This window comes from Tamandua tetradactyla, chromosome 1, assembly GCF_023851605.1.
Source record: "Tamandua tetradactyla isolate mTamTet1 chromosome 1, mTamTet1.pri, whole genome shotgun sequence".
In the NCBI taxonomy this organism is placed as follows: Eukaryota; Metazoa; Chordata; class Mammalia; order Pilosa; family Myrmecophagidae; genus Tamandua; species Tamandua tetradactyla.
In genome coordinates, this window is record NC_135327.1 from 24206067 (window position 1) to 24221346 (window position 15280).

A 15280-nucleotide genomic window follows, 5' to 3' on the forward strand; every position below is an offset into this window, starting at 1 on the left:
ATTTACCACGCATCCAGTTTTGCCAATCAGGAGCTTGGGCAGGGCGCTGTGAGGAAGGTTGTCCCTCCAAGGTGGGGCGGTCCACTTGGCTATAGGTGTGTGGGATGGTGAGGAGGCCTTGGTTCTGGTGGGCAACCACTCCCTGGCTCTCTTCCACGTTGTGTCCGCTGCAGCTGGAATGTCCAAGATGGCTTCTTTGCCCTCATGTCCGGCACCGGGCTGGGATGGCTGGAGCAGCTGGGCCCAGCCATCCCCACGCTTTCTCTCCATGCAGCCTCTGTTTAGCTTGGGTTTCCTCACAGCATGGTTGTCTCAGGGTAACCAGCCTCCTAAAACGGCAGCAGGTTCTCCCCAGGCAATTGTTCCAGGAGATGGGAAGTGGGCTCCCAGTCTCATAAGATCTGGCACAGCATCGCTTCTACCGCAATCATTGGTCAAAGCGTCCCATGTCAGCCCGGAAGCAAACAGCAGGCATCACAGCCCCTCACCCTCCAGGTCACCGTGCTTCCTCCCTGAAAGGCAGCCAGAGTGACCGCTAGCTCCCCCACACGCAGGTGGTGGGATCTGAGATTCCAAAACCAAGCCAAGCTCCTTTTATCACATTTGATACTCAATGCCTCAAAATTTTGGAGATGTGTTGGAGCACAGATTGCCAAAAGCAGGTACCCAATCCAGAAAGAAGAGCACTGAAGTCCTGTGAAAACGAGCACAGGCTCCCTAGACAAAGTCCTGAATTCACAGTTCACCCCTTCTACTGACTTGCTGTGTGTCTTTGAACAAGTCTCTTAACCCTTCTGAGCCTCATTTTCTCCTCTGAGAAAAAGGCAACTAATAGAACCTACGTCATAGCCTGAAACAGGCTCATATTATATGGCCAAAGGCCTCAGGCACACAGCAGGCATCAGGCTTAAATGTGAGCTGTCGCTAGCATTATTGTATCACCAACAATCCCAAAAGGTCGCTCGCTGAAAAACAGGAAGTGCGCTAAAGCTGTAGATCATTTTAAACAACAGAACATCCAAGCGGAAGATCATTGAACATAATAAATGGTACCCCAAAGTAGGTATTTTAAGACAGTAGATGCCCCCCCCCCCCATTTTTAGACAACTCAAAAATAAGGAGTGGCCCAAAATGACTGGGGGCTCCAAAGCAGATGATTGAATGATGGTGACACTCCAGAAGCGGAGCCAGGCGGCCCCGGGGGGAAGCCCCGCCTGCTGGTGAACAGGGGACCATGCCCCCCTCTGCCCAGGTGAACAGCAACGATGACAAGGGCGTGCTGCAAGGCCAATGGCAGGGCAAGTACGGCGGCGGCACGAGCCCACTGCACTGGCGAGGCAGCGTGGCCATCCTGCAGAAGTGGTTCAAGGGCAGGTACAAGTCCGTCAAATACGGCCAGTGCTGGGTTTTTGCTGGAGTCCTGTGCACAGGTACCTGGGAAAGAGTCCCCCAGCCCCTTGGAACTTGTTCCTTCATTTTGCATGTTTTTACATAGATTTGCATAGACCCCCACCCCCACCCCCCAATCTGCTTTTCTTTATCTGTGATGGAGAAATAGACATCTGGTTTATGATGAAAGAACCCAGGTCATTCATTTGCCTGATTTTTGATCTTTTATTTTGCAGAATGAGTCCTATCTCTTTCTGCTTCTCCTTCATTGTATGTCCTTGGACTAGTCCTGTGGACCCCCAGGCCAGGTTCCCAGGCCAGGTTCCCCTCTGGAAAGTGAAGGGTTGTATTACATATGACCCCAAAGGCCCTGCCAGCCTCAGGGTTCATTATAATGGAGGTGGCAGTAGTGTCCCCAGAAGAGTCCTGAGAGGATGCACAAAGAGGTAGCATTTCTGAGAGCAGAACCGGAGGCTCAGCCCTGCCAAAGTCCACAGACAAGCAGAGACAGGGAGGGAGCTGTGGCTGGAAGTGAGGCGGCTGCCTGCTGGGGAGGGGGCCAGGCCCCTCTGCCCGAGCCTGGGGTCCCCGCCCACGTCTGGAGCCACTCGGCCTCCTGCTCTTCAGTCCTCAGGTGCTTGGGGATCGCCACGCGGGTCGTATCCAACTTCAACTCGGCTCACAACACGGACAGGAACCTGAGTGTGGACAAATACGTGGACTCCTTTGGGCGGACCCTGGAGGAGATGACGGAAGACAGCATGTGGTGGGTCCCGGTCCCCAGACCAGGCCACAGGGTTCCCTGAGGCCCAGCAGATGTAGCATAGCCCACGGCCGGGGAGGGGCAGGCCCAGATCAGGGTCCCAGCTCTCCTGAGGCAATTCTAGGAGGAGCGAGTGGCGCCCTGAAGGGGGGAAAGCCCAAGCAGCATGACTGCTTTTCTGAGATGCGAGAGTCTTGGGATGCTGAACCCAGAGGTCAGGAGGTTGCCTCTAAACGTTTGCTTTTACCAAGAAGGCTTCGGTGAATAGCCTTGTCCAAATTTGTCTGTTCACTTCCAAAGCATTTTTTCAATAGGGTCAGCTTTCTAACGATTAGAGGAGATGGCAGAGTAATACAGCACCAAAATGCAGACAGCCTCAGCTTCCCTGTCCTTCAGCCACCCCAGGGGAGCATGTCCAGGGTCCTTCCCTCATCTGGACTCCAGCCTCAAACCATTCCCTTCCTTCTCTTTTCTCTCCCCTTGTTCTCCCCTTCTAGGCTCTCTTCACTCCCTCTACCTGGAGGAACATGGGGGGAAAATCATATTCTTCTCCTTTCCTCACGCAGAACATACACTCCTTTTTGATGTCCAGGCCTGTCACCCCCCAGGTTGCCAACGCCCTCCCTTTTACTCCCAAATATTTATCAAGGGAACCTCCCAAACAAAAACATTCCCTCCTTAAGAGTTTTTGGACCAGCTGTAAAAGTGCAACATCATGCAAACAGGATGTGTTCTCCTACTGTGTGACCTTAGGCAAGTGAGGCACTTTTCCTAGTCTCATGTTCTCATCTTGACCACAGAAAATTTAAAATAAAATCTGAGCTACCACAGCCTACAGCCCTCTGCATAATCTGAACCCTACTTAAGCTTAGTCATATTCCAGAGATAAATGCTTTCTGTCCCTTCCACACTAAGCTTTCTCTGGTCTTTCAGGACCTTTGCACATGCTATTCCCTCTACCTGAAACACTGTTCCCTTCACTCTTCTCATTTAGGTCTCACCTGAGATGCCACCTATGTAAAGATGATCCTCAATAGTGATTTCCACCTCAAGCCCCTTCTTGCTCTTCACAGCATTAATTGTGACTTGCATTGTTTTATTTATCTGCTTACTTAATTTTGGCTGTCTTCCCATCTGGCTCCTTTGTGAAAATGTTAAGCTGCGGGACAGGGAGGCTCAGGTCTGATTCACGGTTGGATTTCTGGTATGTTGAACAGGTTCTTGGTAGATTTGAACAGACGTGGTTGATAGAGACACAGATAGAGAACCGTGCATGACAGCTGCTCATGAACTCGGTTGCCGGAGACGTCCCTGAGGCCCAGCCCCAGCCCGTCCGTCACCCAGGGCCTGACACTGGCCCACCGCGCCCCCTCCTCTCTGTGTCGCAGGAACTTCCACGTCTGGAACGAGAGCTGGTTTGCCCGGCAGGACCTGGGCCCCTCTTACAATGGCTGGCAGGTTCTGGACGCCACCCCGCAGGAGGAGAGCCAAGGTAGGGGGCTGGGCCCGGCGGGTCCCCCCAGACGCGGCCCCCTCAGCCCCGCTGCTCACGCCCGCCCCGCCCGCCCAGGCGCGTTCCGCTGCGGCCCGGCCTCGGTCGCCGCCATCCGGGAGGGCGACGTGCACCTGGCCCACGACGGCCCCTTCGTGTTCGCGGAGGTCAACGCGGACTACGTCACCTGGCTGTGGCACGAGGCAGAGGGCCGCGAGCGCGTGTACTCGGACACGAAGAAGGTTGGGAGGTGCATTAGCACCAAGGCGGTGGGCAGCGACTCCCGCGTGGACATCACGGACCTCTACAAGTACCCGGAAGGTAAGAGGGGCGGTCCCGGGGCCTGAGGCTGCCCCGGGTGGCTCAGCTGCTGCGGAGAGGAGTGGTGCGTCCATCCGGCCGCCCCTGCCACCTGTGCTGATGCTCCAGCAGCGTCTGTCTGGCTCTTTGTGCTTTGAGCCCAGTGCATTTACTTGGGTTATACTAATGGCATCCCGGGTTTGCTAAGTACCTCCCTGTGTTAGATTTCCCATACGTAAGAATAGCTTACCTTTCCACGCCAGGCCCTGTATTGGGTATATTTACATATGATAATAATCGTTACTACCTATAATAATAGGTAGAAACAGGTATTATTTATCGAACACCTAGGAGACCCTGGGCTAGTGTATGATTCAAAATGATAGTACTCATAGCAGCATGGGTAACACTTGTTATTGCCCAGGCCCTGTGTTGGGGTCACTAAGTTATGGCCAATGGTTTATGGAAGAACCTGCATTTATTGGAGTATTAACACAAGGCAGTTATATATATTTTTTTCCAGTAGTTGCTCCTAGCTGTACTTTAACGTTCCCTTTTCTTGCTGAGTAAGAAGTCCCTTTGCAGTGTCCATTTCTGCTTATTAGAAGTGCCATCCCACTAATTAAGAGTTCAAGCTCCAGCTGAGTCAAAGCTCGCCTCCTTCCCCTCTGCTCAGCATGAGCTGGAGCAGCGGCTCTGGGAGCTTGCAGCAGGGCAAGGGGCTTAGTCTGCTCTGAGTGCCCCACAGCTCCCTTTTCTGCTCTCTGGCATAGTGCTTTGCGGACCTGGGTACAAAGTGGAATGCCCCGGGGAGTTATTTTCATTATATATGTTGATCAGCAGTCATTTCATATGTGCTCAGGGATCTGTGGGTCAGCCATTTGGGCTGTGCTCAGCTGGGCTGGCTCCTGTGCCCGCCTGTCCCCCAGCAGGCTAGCCCGGACCTGTTCCCATGTAGCAGAATTCCCAGACGGTGAGGACCAAAGATGCAAGGGCTCTCCAAGCCTGGATCAGAATTGACCCAGCGTCACTTCTGTCAAAGCCAACAAATCAGCCCAGATGCAACCAGTGGGAAGCAGGCTCCATCTCTGGATGGGAGAAAGTGGGAAGTATTTTGGCCATATTTAACCTACCACAGCAGGCCAGACGGCTCCTCTCCCTCATTAGGTCACAGTCTCTAGGCCGCAGGACCCACCCAGCATCAGGAACTTTTTAAAGCTCTCCAGGTGATTCCAGTGTTCAGTCAAGGTTGAGAACCACTGGTCTAACTTTTCTGGGGTTTTAGATCATGAGGAGGAAGAGAGAAGAGAGCAAAGGCCTTCAGCCTGATGGGGGGTCATCCTGCTCCCCCGTTTTCTATTGTGCTCGATGAGACCTTTACAACCTGCTGCAGTCGGAGCTCACTCCTGGGCTGTTTCCCAGGCTCTGCTGATTTCTCGAGCTCTGAGGCCCCCTCTTTCAGCTCATCCCCCTCCCACCCCAGTTGTCAATCACAAGGCTTCCTTCTGATGCATAGCAATTTTTGCCCCCAAATTCTGCAGTGGTTTGTCCAAAACTGTGACCTCTACACTCTTCTACATCCCATGTGCAGCTCCGAGGCTGGGAACTGAGACCTGGTCGTTGGGAGTCGGGGAGAGAGGTCTGACTGCCTGTCCCCCACCTTTGGTTCTTTTCTTGCTGCTCAGGTGATACATGGTCTGGTAAGCGAGGCAGATCCTCCAACATCCTGCAGGGATGAAATACTAACATCCCCTTCTCATAGCCACCCACAAACTTTACCAGCCAATCCCCGAACCGTAAATGTTGCTGACATCCCCAGAATTTACACTGACTCTTGTGAAGTTCTCACTGCTACCGTTTCCTTAGTTCCTTTGTCTAGGAACATGGTGCATCCTTGAATGGTGCTGCTCTCCTCTTTTAGCCCTCTTCTAATATTCTCTTGGGGTGGGGGTGGGGGCTGTGGATGGGGGTGGTAGGTGGGACACCTTCTTCTGGACTGGCACCGCCCTCAGAAGTTCCCCAGGTTGGATTCTGGAACTTAGAATGCAGGGTCTCTAGGACTTTTTGCCTTCTGTTGTGGACATGGCCATACGAAAAATCAACATCCTGTTAGCGGATGACAATAATATCAGTCACCATTACTGAGGGCCTACTGTAGGCTAGTTGTTTTCACATTTTATTTAGTTATTTTATTTAACAAGTGCTTATGAATCACTTATCATGTGCCTGTAAAGTATAACATTTATTTTACAGGGAAGTCAGAGGTACAGGGAGGGAAGTTGACCAGCTAGTAAGTGAGGATTCTGGTTCCAGAGTCCATGCTCGTCACTCTATAATTTGCTGCTAGTATCTTACTATAATAATATCTGCTATTTATTGGCACCTATTATAGGCCAAGTGATTTCATGGCTAGAGTAATAATAATAACAGTAGTAATGATGATGACGATAGCCGTACCTAAGATGCGTCAAGCTTGGTGGCAAGTACTGTCCATGCATTATTTCATTTAATTCTCATTAAAAACAAAAAACGTTCATAGATAAGCAAACTGAGACCCAGGAAGGCTGAATAACTTCCCCAAGTTTCCAAAGCCTAGAAGAGCGGGGATCCCAGCCAGACAGTCTATTCTCAGAGCCTCCTCCCTCCCCCTGTGCTAGACTGCCCCTTCTCCTCTCTGAGTGCCCAGGCATGTCCTACATTGCACTACGTGCTCTGAAACACTGTGCCTCCTGAGTGCTAGGCATGCTTCAGAGGCCAGATGTGCAAAGAGACATTCCCAGAGGACTCAGTCTGCTAAGCTGGCAGCATAAAGACAGTGCAGGTCGATCAACACTAAGTTGGGGGAAGACCAGAAGACTGAAGGAGCCCAGAAAAGCACGGGAGGCAGGAAGGGAGTGAGACAAATGGAACCCTGGAGGGAGTACGCTTTAGAGAGGAGGGGAAGCATTGGGAAGGCGTTCCAGGAAGATGGGGTCCTATGCATCCTGACTGCAGACTCAAGTCGTTAGCACCTTGAAGCCATAGCATCCTATCGGAGCGACAACAAGGGCTCAGGCCATCTGAATGTCCTTGCTCTGTCTGCCTTACCAGGACGCAAGACTAGAGCCCAAAGATTCAGAGCTGCTGATGCCATGGGTTTGCTCTGAGATGACCCAGATGCCAAAGAAGGAAGGAAAGGGCATCCTAAGGAAACTGTGTGTACAAAAACATGCTGGTTGCCCTCAGCTTCAGGGGCTACAGGGATAGGGTGGAGGAAGGCAGCTTCTCCTGCTGACCCTCAGGCCAAGGGACTGAACATGGAGCTGGGATGTTAGTCGGCAAGGCTGCTGCCAGGGGAGCAAGGCTGGCAGACCTGTCTACCATAGGCCTGTGGGGGAAGAGTGAGCACCTGCTGACCAGGGCCTGGCCGGCCACATGGGGCTGGGGCTGAGGCAGAGTGAACACCAGCTGACTGGGCCCAACAAAAACCCCTTCACAGTCTCAGCCTCCCTCCCTTCTTCTCTGCTGTGCCCTTCTCCCTCCCTCCCTGCATTTAGTGTACTCCCAAAGGCCAAGTACTCTGCTTCTCCACTCCTCCGTGGGCCAGGGGAGAGTGGTCAGGAGTCAACAGGAAGCAGACTCAGCCTCAGTGCACTGTGATGACGTCAGGCTGCCGAGGTGCAGAACAGCCAAAGGACAGCAGGAGAAGGCAGTGCTAGCACAGGTCACAGCAAAGTGACAGGGTCAATCTAGCAGAAGCCTTTGTCTAACCAGGGGTTTCAGAAGCCTGTGGGCTGCCTTCTAAGCACATATCACAATTAGATGCTTGCTTGAATCTTTGTTAATTGCTCCCCACTAGATGGAAAAGTTCTAGAAAACTAGGGACCGTGACTGTTTTGTTCACACCAGGTCGTAGTGCCATGTCTGCCACACAGTAGCTGCTCCATGCATGTTTGCAGGATAAATGACTAGAGGCAAACAGCATGCAAAGGGCCTTGAATGCCATGAAGAGCTTGAGCTGTTTCTAGAAGCTGCTTTATTGCTTGCAGGATTGGCTTATATGAAGCTGCAGGATACATGAAGCACATTTTCACATTTCTTTTTATTGGCATATATTTGTTGAGCATCTGCAGTATGCTGTGCACTCGGTGAGAAAACAAAATCCTTTAAGGCAAGATCCTTGCCTAAAGCTGACAGTCTAGTGGGACAGCTAAAAGTAAGCAAATAATGTATCAGGTGGTGATGCATATTATGAGGAAAAATAAAGCAGGGAAGGAATTTAGGCACTTGCTGGGAGGAGATGAGGATTTGTAATTTAAAATCAGATGATCCCTATAGAACGCTCCATCCAACAGCAGCAGGATATACATTCTTCAAAAGTGGATAAGGAACATTCTCTAAGAAGGACCATGTGCTAGGCCATAAAACAACCCTCCATAAATCTGTGAGGAGTTAAATCCTTCAAGGTATGTTCTCTGGATGCGATGGAATGAAATTAGAAATCGACCACAAAACAAATTTGGAAAATTCACAAATAAGTGGGAATTAACCCATTCCTAAATAACCAGTTGGTCAAAGGAGAAACCACAAGGGAAATTTCTTTGTGCTGAATGAGCATGAAAATACAGTGCACTAAAATTTGTGGGATGCAGCTGAAGCAGTGCTGAGAGAAAAATGTACAGCTGTAAACATCTATATTTAAAAAGAAGAAAGATCAAATTAATAACCTCATGTTCCACTGGAAGATACTGCAAAAGTAAAAGCAAATAAAACCTAAAGCAAGTAGAAGGAAGGAAATAAGAAAGATTGAGCAGAAGTAAATGAAATAGACAATATAAAAATTATAGAGAGAACCAATGAAACCAGAAGTTGGTACTTTGAAAAGATCAGCAAAATTGACAAACCTTTAGTTAGAGTGACCAAGAAAAAAAGGAGAAATGACTCAAATTACTAAAATCAGTAATGAAAGAAATATATTACTACTGACCTGACATAAATAAAAAGGATTATAAGGAAATGCAATGAACAACTGTATGCCAAAAAAAAAAGATATCTTAGATGACATGGACAAATTCTTATAAAGCCACAAACTACTGAAATGGACTCAAAAAGAAATAGAAAATCTGAACAGGCCAATAACAAGAGATTGATATGTAATAAAAAAACTTTCCCACAAAGATAAGGCAAGGCTCAGATGACTTCACCGGTGAATTCCTTCAAAGATTGTAAAAGAAGAATTATTGCCAATCTCTCAGAAACTTTCCCAAAGAGGAGAAGAGGAAGGAATACCTCTCAACTCATTCTATAAGATGAGTCTAACCTTGATATTAAAACCAGATAACATCACCAGAAAATAAAACTACAGACCACTATCCCTTGTGAATATAAATGGAAAAATCTTTAACAGAATACTAGCAAAGCAAATCCTACCACGTTTACCAAAAGGATGGCACACCACAACCAAGTGGGATTTATCCAGGAATGCAAGGTTGGTTAGCTATCTGAAAAGCCATTAATGTAATATACTATACTGATATACTAAAGGACAAAAAACATATGATCATCTAAATTGGCACAGAATAAAACCTTTCACAAAATCCAACACCCTTTCAGATAAAAATACTCAAAAAAATTAGGAATTCCTCAACCTGATAAATAGCATCTATTAAAAACCCATAGTAGACATCATACTGCATGGTGAAAGATGAATGAACTGCTTTCCCACAAAGATCAAAAGAAAAAAAAAAGGATGTTCATGCATGCCACTTTGATTCAGTATTGTACTGGAGGTTCTAGCCAGGGCAATTAAGCAAGAAAAAGAAATAAATTCCAAATTGGAAAGGTGGAAGTACACACCCAGGTTTCTGGCTTGTACAGTTAGATGAGTGATGTAGGCATTTGCAGAGATGGAGAATGCTGCAGTAGGTGGCATGTTTGGTTGAATTTGAGATACCTATGGGATACCTGGGGAGGCTGTCCAGTTGTATACCCTGTCCACTCTGGAGATGTAAAGAGAGGCCTGAGCTAGAGGGGCACCCTGAAGTCTCTCAGCATATCTTCAAGAGCCTTGCAGATAGCACCCTGTGAGCGCAGCAGGCTGGTAGGCATTGCAGGGGTCGGTCGGGACGGCAGAGAACCAGAGAGTGCATCCCTGTCCGGAGAAAGCAGCTGCCCCTGGGCTCCAGCCCACTATTGCCATGTAGAGAGATGTTTGGAGAGCATGAATAAAAACATGGCACTTGGAGCCAGGCTGCCCGGGTTTAGACTCTGGCTCCCTCATTTACCAGCTGTGTGATGGACAAGTTACTTAACTTGTGTGTGCCTCCGGTTCTTTATCTGTGAAGTGGGAATCATAATAGCTACCTCAACTGTAGCGCTTCAAGTTATGGTGCCTGGAACACAGGTGAACCTATCAAAGTGTTTATTATATTGCGAGACTCGGGCCTACTCGCCAGAAAAGCTGGAAATGGGCACCTTTATATGAAACCCCCTGATTTGGGCACGTTGGCAAGTGATTTTAAAACTGTTTAAATAGTCTGAAAGCCAGATACAGTATTCCGAGGTCTGCACGTGGCTCTCCGGCTCTCAATTCGGACAGCGGTGGTAAATCGAAGAGGGGGAGCCGGGTGCCGAGAAAAGAGGGGGACAGAGCAGCCACGGGGCAGGGGCAGGCGGCGGGGAATAAAGAGGGCGCCCTCCTGACAGTGCCGGATGCCCTGCAGGGTCCCGCAAGGAGAGGCAGGTGTACAGGAAGGCGGTGCGGCGGCTGCTCAGCGTGGACGCCTGCGGGAGGAGGGCGCGGAGCCGCAGGGCCGGCGGGCGCGCGCTGGGGCGGGATGAGCTCCTGGGGCCCGCCGCGAAGCCCGGCATCGCCGGCAAGTTCAAGGTGCTGGAGCCGCCCGTGCTGGGCCACGACCTGAAGCTGGCCCTGTGCCTGGCCAACCTCACCTCCCGGGCCCAGCGTGTGCGAGTGAACCTGAGCGGCGCCACCATCCTCTACACCCGCAAGCCAGTGGCGGAGATCCTGCGCGAATCCCGCGCAGTGAGGCTGGGACCCGAGGAAGGTAAGAAGAGCGCCGCCTAGCGGCCCCTGGTCGGCGCGGCCTTCTCCCGGAGGGGTAGAGGGCGGCCCGGGATCCTGCATTTCCAGGAAAGGGAGGTGGGGGAGCACCCTTGAGCATCGTGCTCAGTGCCTCGCTTGTGGGCTTCTTGTCCCCACTGGACGGATGCAAAAACTGAGACTCGGAGGGGCTAAGTGAAAGTCCACAATCATCTGGTGGCAAACCTGATGTGTGAGGCCATCTACACTCTGTCCCCATTGGTATGAATGGTTACATGTCAAACAAGCGCTTGCTGGGAGCAGGTGTTTATATATGTTATAATATATAAAGTATTTTATCGTATTTATAAGAAATGTTATATTTTTATAATTTATATAGAATGTGCCTTGTGTTACCTTTCTAAAACTCCAAAACATTCTGGAAGCCATCTGGCTGCAGGTGAACTATGCGAAAGGGGGGACCCGTAAGGGCGGTTTGGTTGTTGTTTTTTTTTAAGTGCTTTTGTATGCCAGGCAGACCCCATCTTGAGAATTTTACCTGCGGTGGTGCGCCCACCCACAGCCGGCTTCTGCAGGAAAGGTGAAGTACAGTCCAAAGCCTCAGTGAAGGGGGGCGGGACCCCTTCCAGTGCGCACACACAGACACACACACACACACCAGCCCCTGGCACAGGCAGGGAGGCCGCAAGACCAGGGTTCAAAGCACACGAACTCAGCTGATTCAGCACCTGTCCGCAGGCTGTGGCGGGAATGATCAGGTCAGCACATGCCAGTTTGCTTAACGTGAGGAATGGTACATTTGCCTAAAATTCGTCAATAGTATATCCCCGCAACTTGGGATGGCTTCAGTCCTTTTTAAGGGTTTTGCATCATTTTAAGCAACCTTATTCCCATTATTTATTATCCTTCTAATATTTCAAGATTTTTTTCTCATGATCTTTGAGTATATAACACTTCATCTATGACTAAATTTATACCATTTGGATATTCTTCCTTTCTCTTCTAGTTTTCTTTCTCTTCTCTCTCTTCCCCCTCCGTTCTCTCCTCCCCTCCCCTCCCTTCTCCTCCTCTCCCCCCCCCCCCTTTACCCCTACTTCCGTTTTTCTCTCTTCTTTCATGTACCTTTCTGAACTCTAAGGATTCAGTTAAACAGAGAAGTTGTTCCTCTGGGCAAATTTCTGGCTAATCAGAGATTCTTGTGTATTTTGACAAGGTGTTAAAACATGCAGAGGAAGTGTCACACACATCTTTAGTGTTTTTGTCATTTATTTCTCACAAAATGTAAATCACAGCATAACACTTTATAATGAAATATTCATTAACGTATGCTTCCCTTGATTTGTAGCAATTGTTTCACTTTAAATAAAGAAAATATATATTCATTAAAGATTAAGAAAACACAAGGAAAAAGAGAGAAAAGTCCTTTTTTTCTACCATGACCCTACCACCCGCTTTCAAAATATTAATATGTTTTCCTTCGCATATTTTTATGCATGTTTGCTTTTTCTGAAAACATGTTTTAATTATATTGCAAATATTTAATAGTGCCGTGGTCTTTTCACATTTTATTTTAATTTATATGTTTTTATAAATTGTTCATGAACATTATTTTAATAGATGTGAAATCTTAAATGAAATAATATATGGTAATTTATTTCATATTTTCTCTTCTTTGGGGTAATTATAAGCTTATTGTTATTAAAATAACACTAAAGTAAACATCTTGTTGCAAAAAATTCCATTTGTTTTTTAGACTATTTTCTTAGAATAGATCCACAGAAGTGGGATTACTGGGCCAAACAGCATGAATATTAAAACGTATCATTTATTTTTGAGCAATCAACCCATGCACATGATACAAAAATGCACAAAGTACAAACGTTGGTTTAATGAATTAATTCTTTTCCCTTGGGCCCTCCTGTCACCCAGTTCCTCTCCTTAGAGCAACCATGATTAGGTTGTTGTGTCCTTCCAAATATTTTTCCATTCTTATAAAGAATATATGTACATATATTATAAATGCATGTATTTATAATATTCTTATAACTGGAGGTAATAACAATACCTGCTTGTGGAGTCTAAATGAGTGGATCCATGAAAGTGCTCCCAAAGCCTGGCACCCTGTAAGCCCTCGGTGAAAGCTAGCTTTATAATTATTAACTATTGCTGATGTTGTAGCAAGGATTCTCCCAACAGTGATCCACCAGCCTAAAGGAACCCTTAAATCAAAAGCAGACCTTTGCTACATGGAACAGAGAGTAGGGCCAAGTCCTTGTCTTTTTAGGACCTTTTCTATAATGTGCAAATTCAGATGCCTTGAAAAGCAAGAAGGAAACAAAGGAAGCGGTGGTGGGAGGAGGGTAGGGAATGATAGGGCCTGGGGCAAACCAGAAAGGCTACATTACAAGGCCACAAATATATTTTTTTAATGTAGTGGTCACAAAAGCCAAGTATGACTGGAAGCCAGATAAAGCCTGTGGTGACCCATGCTCACAGGAAGAGAATACCCAGGTGGGGTATTCATGGCTGGTGAGAGGGAGAGAGGACACGGCCAGGCCTTGGGAGCTTAGAGGACAGAAGGCATGAGGTCACTGGAGGGCGTATCGGCAAAGACCTTCCAAAGTGGGTGGTCTGACTGAGTCTGGGTCTTAGTGAAGAGGGGGGATTTGGAGAAGGTGAGAGGAAGAAGCCAACTTCCTCTGGCCTCTGGCTTCCCACTTCGCTCCACCTGGCACATACTAGATGCTCAGTAAACACTTAGTGGGTGACTTCCTGATAGGATGAATGATTGATAGACTTAAACACTTCTAGGACACCTTGGAAATACGTTCTGGTGTTGTGGTTGCTGACGGGTCTGAATTTGAATCCCACCTTATCTTGGCTCCTTGATTTACTTGTTACATGAATTTGATAAAAAACTACCCTCTCTGGGCCTCAGGTTTCTTCACCTATGATCTGAGGGTAATAATGCCTATTGCGGGATGGTTTTAAGGTCCAGAAACTATCTGTTGGGGGTTCCCTTCCTCCTTCTGAATACTGTTGAAGAAGATCACTGGACCCCCAATTCCCACCTCTGCTTTCCTTTCCAGAGAAAAAGATCCCAGTCACTATATCTTACTCTCAGTATAAGGAAGAACTGACAGAGGACAAGAAGATCCTCTTGGCTGCCATGTGCCTTGTCACCAAAGGAGAGAAGCTCCTGGTAGAGAAGGACATTACTCTGGAGGACTACATCACCATCAAGGTGACCCCTGTCCCAACCCACCACCTTGTTCCTAGCAGGTCCCCTTCAGAGCTGGGAGAGGTTTTGTGCTTTGAGCTCCAGCTGCAGTGCTTGAGGGTAGAGAGGAGTTGTGTGGAGGCAGGGGGATGGACATGATGGCGCTCAGGGATAGAGTTTTGTGGAGGCTGGGGATAGATGTGATTAATGTCCCAACCTCTAACGGAGCCAGGACAGTGGGTTCCCTGGGGTACAAGGAAGGGCATGGCTCATGGGTGTTGTCTCTCCAGGTGCTGGGCCTGGCTGTGGTGGGGGTGGCAGTTGCGGTGGAAGTGATGGTGGTCAATCCTCTCTTGGAGAGAATGGAGGACTCTGTGCTGATGGTGGAGGGCAGTGGCCTTCTCCGGGGACAGCTCAGCATCAAGTAAGTGCTGGCCTGGGGCAGAACTGCTTTCCCGATGGGATGGGCCAGAGAGAAGCTGCTGGGATGGAGTGGAGTGATGCAGGAGAGATTCTGAATCCCTGGAAGTTATCACTCATTCACATTTTCACTCGTTTATCTGTTTACTTATTCATTCAGTCAATCCCCCACTCTCTTGCTCATTCTTTCACTCATTCATTCGCTCTTTTATTCATGTATTTACTCACTCATTCATTTACTTAACTCATTTGTTGACCCAACTCATTTTTACTTGTTCATTCATCCCTTCATTCATTCCTTTGTTCAGTCGTTTACTTATTTGCCACATTCATTCATTCACTCACTCAAACTTTTATCCATTTTTCACACACTCACTCATTCATTCTAATATGGCCCTTGATTATACTGACCTATGCTATGGACCACATGTGAATTGTTGGGAATGCTAGATATTGTTCTTCCTGGAAAGGGGCTCCCAGAGGCAGATGGTCTCCTTCAAAGAGCTATGTTGTGACTTGTGCAAACAGAAGAATGGATGCCCAAGGCCCAGGGGAATAGCGTCACCCTTTGGATGGGGGGTTGAGAGAAGTCCCAATGAAGATGGTGTGTGAACTGATCCTTAAATGATGACTAAAGAAGCTCTTTAGGTATCAAGA

General features: G+C 48.3%; 1 protein-coding gene across 1 annotated transcript in view; it reads left to right on the top strand.

Annotated features, from left to right (window-relative positions):
* TGM6 (transglutaminase 6) overlaps positions 1-15280 on the top strand; it is a 33927-nt gene that overhangs the window by 15602 nt on the left and 3045 nt on the right. The window contains exons 6-12 of the mRNA XM_077112303.1: positions 1253-1430; positions 2017-2155; positions 3541-3644; positions 3723-3965; positions 10646-10987; positions 14073-14227; positions 14494-14627. Of these exons, the coding sequence (XP_076968418.1) occupies positions 1253-1430; positions 2017-2155; positions 3541-3644; positions 3723-3965; positions 10646-10987; positions 14073-14227; positions 14494-14627 (1295 nt within the window). The remainder of the gene's footprint in view (positions 1-1252; positions 1431-2016; positions 2156-3540; positions 3645-3722; positions 3966-10645; positions 10988-14072; positions 14228-14493; positions 14628-15280) is intronic.